Source organism: Lutra lutra, chromosome 5 (assembly GCF_902655055.1).
Source record: "Lutra lutra chromosome 5, mLutLut1.2, whole genome shotgun sequence".
Lineage (NCBI taxonomy): Eukaryota > Metazoa > Chordata > Mammalia > Carnivora > Mustelidae > Lutra > Lutra lutra.
In genome coordinates this window covers 35024232-35038432 of record NC_062282.1, presented here as the reverse complement: position 1 = coordinate 35038432, position 14201 = coordinate 35024232, and the positions used below count along the sequence as shown (strand labels likewise).

Genomic DNA, 14201 nt, shown 5'->3' with positions numbered 1-14201 from the left:
ATCACAACTGGATGTCTCACTTCAGAAAAAAATTCCAAAAAATTATTAAACCCTAATTTAAGGGCTATAGTAAATATCTCATTGACCCATTGTTTATTCCATGTAAAAGCTATATAAGTGTGAATCTATCACTTAAAAAAAAAAAAAGAGAGAGAGAGACAGGGGCTCCTGGATGGCTCAGTGGGTTAAAGCCTCTGCCTTCAGCTCAGGTCATGATCTCAGGGTCCTGGGATCGAGCCCCACATCGGGCTCTTTGCTCAGCAGGGAGCCTGCTTCTCTCTCTCTCTCTCTCTCTCTCTCTGCCTGTCTCTCTGCCTACTTGTGATCTTTCTCTGTCAAATGAATAAATAAAATCTTTAAAAAAACAAAAACTGGTTCAAAGGACTATTTCAGATATTGAGGTATTTCTGTCATAGAGAACTTCTTTTAGAAAAGTCAAACCCACAAAGTGACTTCATCACCAGCATCCCACTGTCCTGCAGAGGGACAAATGACAGAGGGACATGATGTAGAGGGACAGATGTACACGAATAGGACCACCTTATTCTAACTTGGCTTAAAAGGAACCATTCTATACAAAAAATAAAGATTTGAAGGGACATAGACAACCTCCAGTGTTTACAGCAAGATGTCTACAATAGCCAAACTAAGGAAAGATCCCAAATGCCCATCGACTAATGAATGGATTAAGAAGTTGTGGTATGATGTTTATAGCAGCAATGGCCACGGTCACCAAACTGTGGAAAGAACCAAGATGCCCTTCAACAGACAAATGGATAAGGAAGATGTGGTCCATATACACTATGGAGTATTATGCCTTCATCAGAAAGGATGAATACCCAACTTTTGTATCAACATGGACGGGACTGGAGGAGATTATGCTGAGTAAAATAAGTCAAGCAGATAGAGTCAATTATCATATGATTTCACTTATTTGTGGAGCATAAGAAATAACATGGAGGACATAGGGAGATGGAGAGGAGAAGGGAGTTGAGGGAAATTGGAAGGGGAGATGAACCATGAGAGACTGTGGACTCTGAAAAACAATCTGAGGGTTTTGAAGGGGCCGGGGGTGGGAGGTTGGGGGAGCCAGGTGGTGAGTATTATGGAGGGCACATATTGCATGGAGAACTGGGTGTGGTGCATAAACAATGAATTCTGTTACACTAAAAAGAAATTAAAAAAAAAAGTAGTGGAATGTACATACAATGGTGTATTACTCAGCCATCGGGAAGAAAGCAATGTTGCCATCTGCAACAACATGAATGGATCTAGACAGCTAATGCTAAGCAAAATAAGTCAGAGAAAGACAAATACCATACAATTTTACTCACGTGGAATTTAAGAAAAACAGATGAACACAGGGGAAGGAGGAAAAGAAAAAAAAAAGGAGAGAGGGAAATAAGCCATGAAAGACTCTTAATGAGAGAGAACAAACAGGGCTGATGGAGGGAGGTGGGCAGGAGAGGAGCTAGATGGGTGATGGGGACTAAGGAGGGCACTTGTTATGATGAGCACTGGGTGTTACATGTGAGAGATGAATCACTGAATTCTACTCCTGAAACTAATATTGCACTGTGTTAACTACCTAGGATTGAAATAAAAGCTTATAAATAAATAAATAAATGGAACCATTCTTCCTTCCCTATAAAACTGAATGAAGGAGAAGAAAAGAATTTCTGAGAACATTTAATTACCCACTATTCTAATGGCATCTTCGGGAGAAAAAGAAAGGAACCACACAGTAGTTTAACAATCAAAGTCAACTTGTTGAACACATATCCACAATTATATCATCATTAAGCTGATTCCATGTGGTCTCTTAAAAACTGGATTATTTTTCATCTCTGAATTTACCATTGCAACATTGTATTTTCAACAAATGTTTAGGGTTTAGGACTTTGTTCTGTTCCTTTTTTTTTTTTTCCTGCTTGCTTAAGTGATTAATGAGACTATCCTGTGAGCACTGATCCACAGATTGAGAAGTTCCCAGCTTCCAAGACAAAGTATTCGCAACACTGTCCAAGACTGTTCCTTTTAAGTCTTTAAGCCCTATAATGAAAATTGTATGCTACATTAAAGAGACCCCTAATTCACGTAATTCCAAGCAAACTCTAAGAAAACAGTCTGAAAACAAAGGGAAGGTCATAAAATAGACAAAACCAAAGAAATAATACCATATACTCTATTTACTATCACCTCTCATTTCAGTGTTTTGTGGGTGCTGAATAATTGACTGCAAAGCAAAAAAAAAAAAAAAAAAAAAAAAAAAAAATATTGGTTTGGCTTTGACCCACTTTCCTTCTGTTCTATTTTCATTTGGAAACAAGTAACAAAGTGCAAAAATCAGAAAATTTGGTTTGAAAATGCTGTCCCATTGTTGTAAGCCCTCTATTTCCCAGGCACTTTGGACACTATCTCAAGTAAAGGGACTACAGAATCGTGAAGAGGTTAATGTCTATATGACATCTGGACATAAAACAAGTCATTCATTTGAGTTGGTTGTCCAGACACTCGAGACATTTTTCAGTTTAATACTGGATATTGTATAACCATAGCGTGTGGCTTAGTAGACACCCAAAAGAATTCTTTGTCAGAACAAAAATTCAATTTTAGGGATTACTGATTAGCCACTCGGAGAGCATTCCATTCCCTCTCCCATAATAAAACTACTCTGTTCTGGTTTGGACTTGCATGTTTCTTCAGTAGATAATAAAATAACGAAACTAAGCATACTAGTATTATCAACAGATCCTGATATATGGCAGGACATCTGTTACCACAGCCTATCCAGAGAAGATTCTAAAATATGAAATGAGCAAACAAATAAAACATTCATTTAATGTTCATTTAATAATTATTTACTCATATGACTGTGCCAGGTGCATGGTCAGCCTTCATAAACACAAAGGCAAATCATCAATGGCATCTTAAAATACCTTTCTTGCAAAATGAGAATAGTATTCTCTACCTCCAGAATTAGCGTGGGGACTAACTGGGCTAATATTTGTAAAGCACCCAGCGTTAATGCCTACAGTATATTAATGCCTGCTACTATGCCCAATTACACGAGGCTATTTCATTTTCATTATTATCATAAACCACTCTGAGCTGCTAAAGCCATGAAGAAACAATTTCTTATAATAAAGAAGCACAAGCCAAGAATCAATGAAGATTAATGTGAAAAGTCAAAATCAGGGCAATTTAGAAGGAAGGAAAATTTCTATCTTCAAAATTGAAAAATACAGCAGACTGGTTTTTGCTGTTGGCCTTGTTTGTTTTGTAATAAGATGGAGGAAGGGCGAGCATGCAGGAAAACGAGCACCCCACACATCGCTGGTGAGAGCTCGGGCTGGAGAGTCCTTTCTGGAAATCAATTCATCAATATCAGCAGCCAACAAAAAGCCCTTACTCCATTCCCAAGGAAATAATCAAAATGCACAAGGAGGTACACTGAAGGGGAAAAAAAAACACTAATTATTAGTGATATAATTAAACAAAACAGAATATATTTGAATATAGGCTTATGAACAAAGACTGGAATTAGAATATTAAATTTTAAGAGTTAAGTGATAATGGTGTTACAAATGACCTATTTATCCTCTTCTACTTTATTCCGCATTTCCCACATTAAACATCTTTTACTTTTGTAACTGAATAGTATTTTTTTAAAAATTAAAGCTTCAACTGTCTTTAAATCCAAATTAATACAAGTTGCTATTATAAACGGAGTATCCGTCTGATCAGGATGACACGTATTGTCACAGAGAGCTACAAGAACACTTTTATTATAGAGTACGGGAATAAAAAATAGCTATGGTATGTGGCCAGTAAATGGCATGCCTAAGGTGGTGGAAATAGAAAGAAAAAAAAAAAAGAAATATAGATAACAGATCAAGAAATATGAAAGGGAAGAATAAATGAGGGTATAGTTATAGAAATACACGCAGGACAAAGTCTTTTCAGCAAGTGCCTCTGACTACCTTATTCTAGTTACTGTCATAGAACTGCTACTATAAGTGTCTGTAGTTACTATAACCGACAATAATAAAAGAAACTAGGTGAAGAAGAAGGGGGGAGGAAATAAAAAAGACAAATTTGTGAAATACTACAAATACCTAAGTAAAACCATTTAAGAAAAAAACACTAAAGGCAAGAAGGCACCTGTGATGACTCTCCAAGAACTAGACACAGGTCCTCAGCTCTCTCCATATCAGTACGCCACTTGCTTTGTTAAAATTCAAATCCTCCCATTTAATTTTAAAATCAGAGTTTAAAACCAACCACAAGTTAAAGTAATAATGAAAATCTGCTGCCCCCTGCTGGCCATTCTAATTCACCAAATGAAGCAAAGTCAAATGAAGTGTTAAAGTTCGTGTTTTTAAAATTTATTTTATTTTATTTTATTTTACTTTATTTTAAAGTGTTCCAAATTTTATTGTTTATGCACCACACCCAGTGCTCCATGCAATATGTGCCCTCCTTAATACCCACCACCAGATTCACCCAACCCCCATCCTTCTCCCCTCCAAAACCCTGTTTGTTTCTGAGAGTCCACAGTCTCTCATGGTTTGTCTCCCCTTCTGATTTCGTTTTTAGATGCTAAGTGAAATAAGTCAGTCAGAAAAAGACAAATACCATATGATTCCATTCATTCGTGGAGTTTAAGTAACAAAACAAACAAACAAAGGAAAGAAAAAGACACAAACCAAGAAACAGACTATAGAGAACTAATGGTTACCAGAGTGGAAGTGGGTTGGGGGGGGTGGCTGAAGTAGGTGATGGGGATTAAGGAGGAAACCTATCATGATGAGCACTGAGTAATGTATAGAATTGTTGAATCACTATATTATACACCCAAACCTAATACAACACTGTATGTTAGCTATATTGGAATTAAAACAAAAACCTTTTTTTTTAAGTTCATTTTTAGAGAAAACTATGTCTAATACAACTGAATAAATTTTTCCTTCTTTATAACATGTTTTTTTAGAACCCCAAAGCCTGAAACTTTTGAAATAGGAGATACAACCCCCCCCCTTTCCAAATTCCCTGACCAACTTGGGAGATTTATTTTAAAACCTCTTCCTTAGGGCTATTAAATCATTTGTTCTACAAAATGGCCCCAAAAAACTGATTTTTTAATTCAATTTACAAAGTATTCAATTTACAAAGAGATTTTCAACTAATATATATGAGGAATTCCGAATTATAAAATAAGGGGCTTTTTCGGGATACCTGGGTAGCTTAGTCAGTTAAGCGGCTGCCCTCAGCTCAGGTCATGATCCCAGAGTCCTGGGATCAAGCCCAAAGTCAGTCTCCCTGCTCAGTGGGGAGTCTGCTTCTCCCTCTCTCCCCACCCCCTTCCCCTGCTTGTGTTCCCTTTCTCTCCCTCTCAAATGAATAAAATCTTTTTTAAAAAATAAATATAAGCTTTCTTTCTCCTTTTCGCCGCCATCCTGTTGTGTGCCGCTCGCTGTTAATTGACCATGTCTTCTCACAAGACTTTCAGAATCAAGCGATTCCTGGCCAAGAAACAAAAGCAGAATCGTCCCATTCCCCAGTGGATTCGGATGAAAACTGGTAATAAAATCAGGTACAACTCCAAGAGGAGGCACTGGAGGAGAACCAAGCTGGGTCTCTAAGGCGTCCCACATCACGCGATGTCACACCTAATGGGCACCACGTATTTAATTAAGCTACTTGAAGATCATGTGTTCTATTCCATCACCCTGTAAACACCTTTCTGCCTGGCCAATAGATACCACTTATCAGTGAAAGATTTTTCTGTTACTATAGCTCTGCACCAGTCGGTTGGTTTGGTAATAAATGTGAGGCGTTTGAGCTGTAAAATAAATAAATAAATAAATAAATAAATAAATAAATAAATAAATAAATAATAAAATAAGGGGATTTTTAACTATTGTAATAAAAGAACGGAGGTGGAAGAAGTATCCTTTCTCTGCTTGAACGATTAACCAGCACAGTCATGATCTGACGTCACTCCGTTGTACGCTTCCCCTTATGCAGTCATTCAGAACTATCATTTAGAAAACAGTTATCTATCATTTTAAAAAGTTTCCTAATCAAACCTTTAATTATTTGCAGGTTATCTTCTTGCCATCCAGAAGAGAACTAGAAACAAAAAGGAAGCCAGGAAGTATTTATTTCCTTGATTTTTTTTCTTCTCTTTTTTAAAAAAAATCATGCTGACCACAGAACTTTTAGACAGGCACCTTCACAGATGACCCGTGGGAGTGTAGATTGGAGCAAGCTCGCCCAAAACAACACGGTAATAAGCAGAAAGAGCCGAGAAAACTGAGCAAACCTCTTTCAGTTCAAGGAATCAATCCGAAGACAAAAACCGGAAGTGCCAAACATATATTTACGGACAGAGAAAAATTAAAAACTCTAACATAAAAGGTAGAGTATTAGGGAAATATTAAATAAATTGTATATATCCAAATGATGGATTTGTATGAAGTGCCTTAAAATGGTATTTTAAAAGCATTTTAAATAAGAAAATGACAAGCCTATAGTAAGATGAAAAGAATAAAATGGAAAGGGGGTGTGGGGAGAGGGTAGCTGGGTGATGGGTATTAAGGAGGGCACATGTGGTAAGCACTGGTATTATGTGCAACTAAAGAATTGTTAAACATGGCATCAAAAACTTATGATGTACTATATGTTGGCTATCTGAACATAATAAAAAAAAAGAAAGAAAAAAAAATAAAATCTGAAACAGCATATAATATGATCAGACTAGTAAATACACAGATACGTAATACAGAAAGAAGCAGAATAGAAAGAAATAAACCAAAATCTTAAGTGCTTATCTCCAGATGGAGCCAGATTTTTTAGCTTGATATTTAATTTTCCTAATTATCTACACTTGGGGACTTTAAAAGCAGTCTTATAAATTTATTCAAATGAAACACTCGGACATTTCTACTGAAGAAAAATAAGAACTGACAGAGTCGTTTTTGACTGCAAGTAAAATAACAAACAGATCCTTATTTTCAGAACACCATTCCCTTTCTGTTCAAACACCAGTTTCTTACCACACACATGATGTAGGACAGGATAGCCCCCGAGGAGCCGATGAGCGCCCCTACGATGGTCAGCAGGTTGTTGTTCAGCAGGAAGCCCTCTGCACACAGGGCCCAGCCTGAGTAGCTGTTCAGCACAGTGATGACCACAGGCATGTCTGCACCCCCGATAGCCGCTGTCAACGTCACACCCTAGGATGAAATACAAAGTGGAAATCAAAATTAGTAAAATAAAAATAAAACCTCTGACATTGGACATCTTGGTTTCTGATCATTCTGGTTTTCCAATTAATGTATTTACCTTGAAGTTCCATGGCTGGTAATGACTAAGTGCCTCCCATCTGATCACTTCTCCCACAGATATAACACAGGTAAGCACTGAACCACTTTCCTCTCCATCCCCCACCCCCAGAAATAGCCCTAAATCCATAACAGGCAGTGACGAAAAGCAGGCAGAAACCAGAGAGGGGTCTGCACTTGAAAAAAAGTAACAGCACTAAGTGAATTTCCCAGTTTTTATGGTGTTAACGTAAGGGCAGGCCCAGTGGTGCCAAGAGAAATAGCTAAATCCAAAATATATGCCCACAGTCTTGCTAGTTTGAAGATCCAAGGATAGGACTTAGGGTGACTATAGCAGCTGGAAAGTGAGAAGGGAAATTGCGAAGGGGCAGGCAAAAGAGAGGGAGCCCCAAAATTTATGTATGAACTCTCCCCAAAACTCTGGTGACTCCAAGCAAACCTGTGAAGGATAAAGTAGTAACAGGTTTCAGCTGCCCCCACCATAAGGGAGCCAGATCTGAAATCTGAATGCAGCCAAGTTAGCTGCCTACAAAAACAGGTAAAAATTAATGATCAATACTCTTTGGAGGAATATAACAGAATCCAAAGTCTCTCTAATGCAACCCCAAATCACCAAACCCCAGAAAGGGAAACGAATGATGGGGAGAAAGATTTTTGCTTTTCAGTCCACATACACCTACCTATGTGTTTTGAGTTTCAGATGTGAATGCATTCATGTACCACTTAATGAAGTCAAAAGCCATTAAAATAGTCCACAAAACATTTTATCTTACTCATTCTCATACAAGCACAAAGTACCTCTTAAATATCAAATTCATCTCGTCTCAAAAACGAGAATTCTTAAAGTTTTGCTTTTCTATGCTGTTGATTTTGAGACATTATGCTTTACTGGATTAAAAAAATACCAAAACCATTTTTATTTTGTTTCAAATAAAACAAAAACCAGTGCTACATACACCGGAAAAAAATGGACTGTCAGCAGTCAATAGAAAGAATTTTAAGTTAATTTTCAGACTTCTTTTCTTTTCTTTTTAAGTAGGCTGCATGCCTGGTGCAGAGCCCAGCATGGAGCTTAAACTCACAACCATGAGATCAAGACCTGAGCTGAGATCAAGATCAGACACTTAACTGACTGATCCACTCAGGAACCCCTACTTTTCAGATTTCTAAAGTTTCTCTGCCAGAATCAGGTCTCTTAGCATTACATAAAAATAAGTATCATTTTTAACACCGTAAATCTTGAGCCAAGCAGCCAGTATGTGTTTGATAAGCAATTACTATATGTCTAATTTTGTGCTAAGCAATACAAATTATTTTAAAAACTGCCAGTTTTTAAAATAATTTTCAAATTATTTAAATTTTTAAGTTATTTAAAATAATTTTTAAATTAAAAACTGAGCACCTGCATGGCTCAGTTGGTTAAGCATCTGTCTCCAGCTCAGGGTGTGATCCCAGGGTCCTGAGATCGAGCCCTGTACCAGTCTCCTTGCTCAGCGGGGAGCCTGCTTCTCTGGACCCTGCTCCCCCTGCCTATGTTCTCTCTCCCTCTCCCCATCTCTCTGTCAAATAAATAAATAAGAACTTTGAAAAAATAAAAACCTAAAACACATACCCTGTCTACAATGTGGAATCCAGGCTAGACAAACATGAAGGAATCCATGGATAACAGTTGCTTTGCAATGCACTGTACACTGGTATAATAAAATGTTTCTACTGGGGCACACAGACAACTAGAGAACACCGTGTGTATCAATATACTAAACACAAAAATGAGAGCGGGAGAGGAGGACCATACTGATCATTAAGGCTTCCCTGACTTCCCCCACTGAACACACAAGGTTTATTAATGCATCTCATTTTACATAATTCTTTAACTTGGTACCACAGCTTCCAGTAAATGAGAGCATAACTAATACGCAAGGAGTATCTGATGCTTTTTGCATACAACCCAAAGCACTGTTTTGTGGGCCTCGTCACAGTAAGTAGGCACCTAATGAAAAGAATAGAAACACTTGGCTTTTAAAAATTCCCATCGATCCAGTGATCCACCCCAGAGCACTAAAGATGTCACCCGACAACTTTGAGAGGAACCATTCAGTGGAGAGAAAGAGTGGCCTCCTTCTTACACTTTCCTGTATTAGCCAGATTCTAAAAAGAAGAACGTGTAGCATCACTCTGAGACATGTTTATTGCCATCGATGGTCTTGAAGAGCTAGAGACAGGGTTAGACCGCACTCAGCTCCTCACTGAGGGCGTGCCATCCGCCCCAACTTCTTACCATGACAGCAGAGAGAGCCGACACAGAGCCCAGACAGGTAATGCCGGTGGTAAAGCTAGGGTCCATCATGAATGGGATTAGCCCTCCCACACTGGCCGTCAGCAGGCCCGCATTAAGTAAGTGCCTTCCAGGAAGAAGTAGAGGGGCGGATTTCAGGATACCTAGGACCAAGTGCAAGTCTGTCAGATGCCAGCACATGTCATGGAACACCAACCCCCCCCCAAACACACACATACACAGTCTTAAGTGCACGTCGTTTAATCCTAAACTATCAAAATTAAGTATCAGGGGGAAAAAAAGGTCCTGAAACATAAAAGCAAATTAGGGCTCTTACACGTAACAAATGTTAACAGAAGTAGGAAAAGTATGGCTCAACTTAACTGCTCTTTACTTTGATCATACAACAATTTCTTTACTCTTTGTCCTAGCATCTTAAAAAATTACATTTTTCCCGTATGACCAACACAGAAGTTGTTAAGTGTGGTTTCATTTATTTAAAACTTCAAAACAGAGTCCTAGCACATTCACATTTCTGATTCTATCAACTGAGCCCAAGGGAGCAGAGCCCTGGTTTGCTAGTTGTTTTTGAAAACAAAAGCAGGAGACAAGGGCATTGGAGGCTTGAAGTTCTTTTGTGACTTTTAAGTTTCATGGAAGTTCTCTATTTAATTTCAATGGCTTGATTACTCAGAGGCAAAGACCAGATCTTTATATCACAAACTAGTTTCTCTATAGACTCAATTATTCACGAAAACACTGAAAACAGCCTCTGTGAGATTTGGAGGGTTTCCCCCCACCACTTCCAATCTCATAGGCTGACCTCAGCAGTAGCAGAAGATGGCAAGCCAGAGCCGAAAAACGTGTCTGTGTTCAAAATAAGTACTGTATGGTGATCACACAAACAAGCTTCTCTCTACTCTGGAAAACGTATCAGGTTCATTTCTGTGAACAGGCATCTCTAACTAAGGATTGAGGAAGACGGAGTTTTGTTCACACGTATTATCAATTGTCAACTGGTCCCTCTACACAAATTTTTATGCACTTATTTCCTCCACTGGCTGTCTGCAGAAGAACAGGTTCCACGTTTAGATCTGTAAGGATCATTCAGGAAAGCAATCTTTTATATGAATATATAATTTATATGTTTATGTATTTATGTATTTCCGAGTGCTATGCAAATTCTTCACCTAACGGTTCTACCATGAAGCCATTTTCTGAAACTGAAACGGACCCTTGAGTCCCCTGAACAACAGCGATTCCTTCGTTACGTGGAATCACTTACCCTGCAATTTTCCATAGGCAACAAGAGAGCCACTAAACGTGACACCGCCGATGTAAGTACCGAGGTAGGCCACGATCTTGGTGAGATTTGCTGCTGCGTCCGTGGCAAAATGTGGATATTCGACAATGTACTCGGCTATGCAAGTGAGCACAGCTGCCAAGCCTACTAAGCTGTGGAAAGCAGCAACTAACTGAGGTAAATCAGAAATCTGGATGCGCTTGGCAATTGTCAGTCCTGTGGGAAATGCAGGTCAAAGAGAAATTAAAACTCAACAGAACTCTGAGAAGCAACGACAATAAAGCCAACACCTGAATATTATTCAGCCATAAAAAGACAGAAATCTTACCATTTGCAACAATATTGATGAACCTTGAGGGTATTATGCTTAGGGGAAATAAGCCAGACAGAAAAAGACAAATATCATATGATCTCACTTATGAAATCTAAAAATTAAAAAAAAAACAAACCAGGGTACCTGGGTGGCTCAGTCAGTTAGGCAACCAACTCTTGGTTTCAGCTCGTGTCATGATCTCGGGGTCATGGGATTGAGCTCTGAATCAGGCTCTGCACTCAGTGGGGAGTCTGCTTGTCCCTCTCCCTCTGCTCCTCCCCCTGCTCACTCTCTCTCTCTTTCTTTCTCTCCTTCTCAGATAAATAAATAAAATCTTAAAAAAAAAAAAAAAAACAACCAACCAAGCTCATAGATACAGAGGACAGATTGGTGGTTGCCAGAGACAGGGGATGGGAGGTGGGCAAAACAGGTGAAGCTTCCAGTTATAAAAGAAGTCATATGTATATAATATACAGCATGTTGACTATAATTAATAATACTGTATCACCTATTTGAAAGTTACTAAGAGAGTAGATCTTAAAAGTTCTCATCATAAGAAAGAAAATTCTGCAATTATGTATGGTGACAGATGCTTACTAGACTTATTGTGATCATTTTGCAATATATACAAATAGAGAATTATTAATTTGGACATCTGAAACTAATATATTATGTCAACTTTACATCTCAATTTTATATTTTTTATTTTATTTTTGGTGAGAACACATGCATGTGGGAAGGGGCAGAGGGAGAGGGAGAGAGAGAATCCCAAGCTGGCTCCACGCTGAGCATGGAGCCCAGTACAGGACTCGATCTCACCACCCTGGGATCATGATCTATTCTGAAATCAAAGAGTTGGATGCTTAACCGACCGACAGAGCCACCCAGATGCCCCAATTATACCTCAATTTAAAAAAAAAAAAAGGCCACATTTAAGGTTTTCCATCCTTGCCCCTAATAAGTATTTATCTGCTTCCTAGTCTGGGCTAAATATTCTCTTACAGGGACTGTACAGAAGGTAAGGACACTGATTATGTACCCTTTAAAAATAGCAGGTGTTTTCAACACACCTAACCAAGGTCCAACTCCAAAAACCCACACATACAACATTAACACATGCCTTTTCCATCACAACCTGCAAACACTCCCTAACACTTCTTCAGATTACCTGAGGCTCCAACCCAACCCTCACACTCTCCCCACAGCATGAATAACCCAAGCGCTCTTCTCCATAAGCCAACCCCTTGCTCCTGAACACAGGAGAAACAGCTGGAATAGGAAAGCCGGGCTTTCAGGTGGGTGTATCTGTGTCCAAAGGTAAAGAAATGCAAATACCTGAGTAGTTAATACCCAAATGAGGACTGTGAAAGAGCTACATGGCTCTAGGCAGGTGACAGAGAAGGGGTGCGCCTCAGAGTATCTGCTAAGATCTTGTCTTGAGGTCCTCCTGCCATGAGCTTACAGCACATGGTCCTTGATCCTCTCCAGGGACCATCAGGAAAGGACACAAAGCTTGGGGGGCAAGTATGAAAGAAGGCCTAAAGCTACTGTTACACTGGTAAATATACCACAAGCTTCTCTGGATAAAAGCATGTGGTAATATAAATGTGTACCTAAGTTTTTAATGATATAAAGTAGCATATAATTTTCAAATAATAAAATATATGATACTCTTTGTGGTAAACTCCATATTGCCAATTGACTTTCACGGGGTGTTTTTGTTGACTTTTGCCAAACTCTTCAATCTGTTACCAATGCCAAACTCTTCAATCTGTTACCAATCTCGTGTTTGCAACTGATGAAATTAGTGTAGTTCCCACGGGAATGTTGGCTGACATTTTTGTTTGCATTAACAAGTAAGACGAAAGTGAAACAAGATATATGTGAGAACCTCACTCACTGTTAACAATGTGAGCAACACCTTGACTCTGACAATAGTTTTCAAATATTGGAAGAATATTTGCTCATTTTTTGGTGATATTTACAAAGTAATGGCTACAGTCACAGCACACTTTTACGTTTAAGCTGCACTTTTAATATTTACTCCATCTCTTTCTTAGATCTGGACAATCAATGAAACAAAAAATGAAACCCAGATTTGTAACATTTGTTGATTTCCATGGTATAAATGTAACCACCATGGTCAATTTCAAGCTACCAATGTATGTCATTAAAGATGGAGTTGGGAAGAGATGGACAAAAGCCCACCTTCATACAATGTGTCTAAAAAGAGCTATAAATTGGGTAATCTCAAGAGCATAGAAAAAAAAAATTATTAATTAGAAAGTTATGAATAATATAATTTGTGTATAATGTATTTATTTTGGTGAACAACCATAGTTGGTATAATTCTCATTAAAATATAAACATTTTAAAACCTTAACATTCAGAAGGTAGATCAACTATGTCAAAAGAGTGAGCTAAAAAATGGGCATGTATTCCCATAAAGGCAGAATTCCACCAAGTGCTTACCAATGGTACCGCCCAAAGCCATTGCTCCAGACATCTGAGCTAACAGTTCTGGGGATGGTTTCAGGCCTCCGAGGGTGGCTGCCAGGCCTCCGGCCACCCCAATCATGCCCAATGCATTGCCAAGACGAGCTGTTCCCTGGGTGGAAAGGCCGGCCAGGGCACCAACACAGCAGAGACCTGAGCCCAGATACATGATCTTTTTAAAGAAAGAGAAGAGAAGAGAGAAAGACAGACTATCAAAACATCCAGTCTATTACCACAGGGAGAACTTCTCTTGAGGAAACACGATTTCCTAAGAACAATTTTAAATTCAGATAATGGAGGGACCAGTAGGACTTCTTTGAATGTTTCAATATATGTTTCCATCCATTAGAGAAATTAACAAATTAAATATCCTAATTTGTACTTGCAATTATACCATTTATGAAAACTGGGGGGGGGGGGGGGGGATTGGATTTGATAGCATGCACGAATGCATTAAAAAGTACC

At 38.6% G+C, this 14201-nt stretch overlaps 2 protein-coding genes across 8 annotated transcripts in view; one reads left to right on the top strand and one right to left on the bottom strand.

Annotated features, from left to right (window-relative positions):
* The window catches only part of NNT (nicotinamide nucleotide transhydrogenase), a 99527-nt gene that overhangs the window by 25476 nt on the left and 59850 nt on the right, over positions 1-14201 (bottom strand). For all 7 annotated transcript variants that reach the window (XM_047729626.1, XM_047729623.1, XM_047729621.1 and 4 more), the window contains exons 14-17: positions 13713-13908; positions 10910-11143; positions 9628-9788; positions 7062-7241 (exon numbers count right to left, since the gene is read on the bottom strand). In XM_047729626.1, coding sequence (XP_047585582.1) covers positions 7062-7241; positions 9628-9788; positions 10910-11143; positions 13713-13908 — 771 coding nt within the window. The remainder of the gene's footprint in view (positions 1-7061; positions 7242-9627; positions 9789-10909; positions 11144-13712; positions 13909-14201) is intronic.
* On the top strand, positions 5437-5853 carry LOC125099959 (60S ribosomal protein L39). The gene has a single exon (XM_047729627.1). The coding sequence runs from the start codon at positions 5490-5492 to the stop codon at positions 5643-5645; it is 156 nt and encodes a 51-aa protein (XP_047585583.1). The 5' UTR covers positions 5437-5489; the 3' UTR covers positions 5646-5853.

Bases quoted from the DNA above. Each gene is read 5' to 3' on its own strand.
- LOC125099959 (XM_047729627.1), top strand. From the start codon at position 5,490: ATGTCTTCTCACAAGACTTTCAGAATCAAGCGATTCCTGGCCAAGAAA.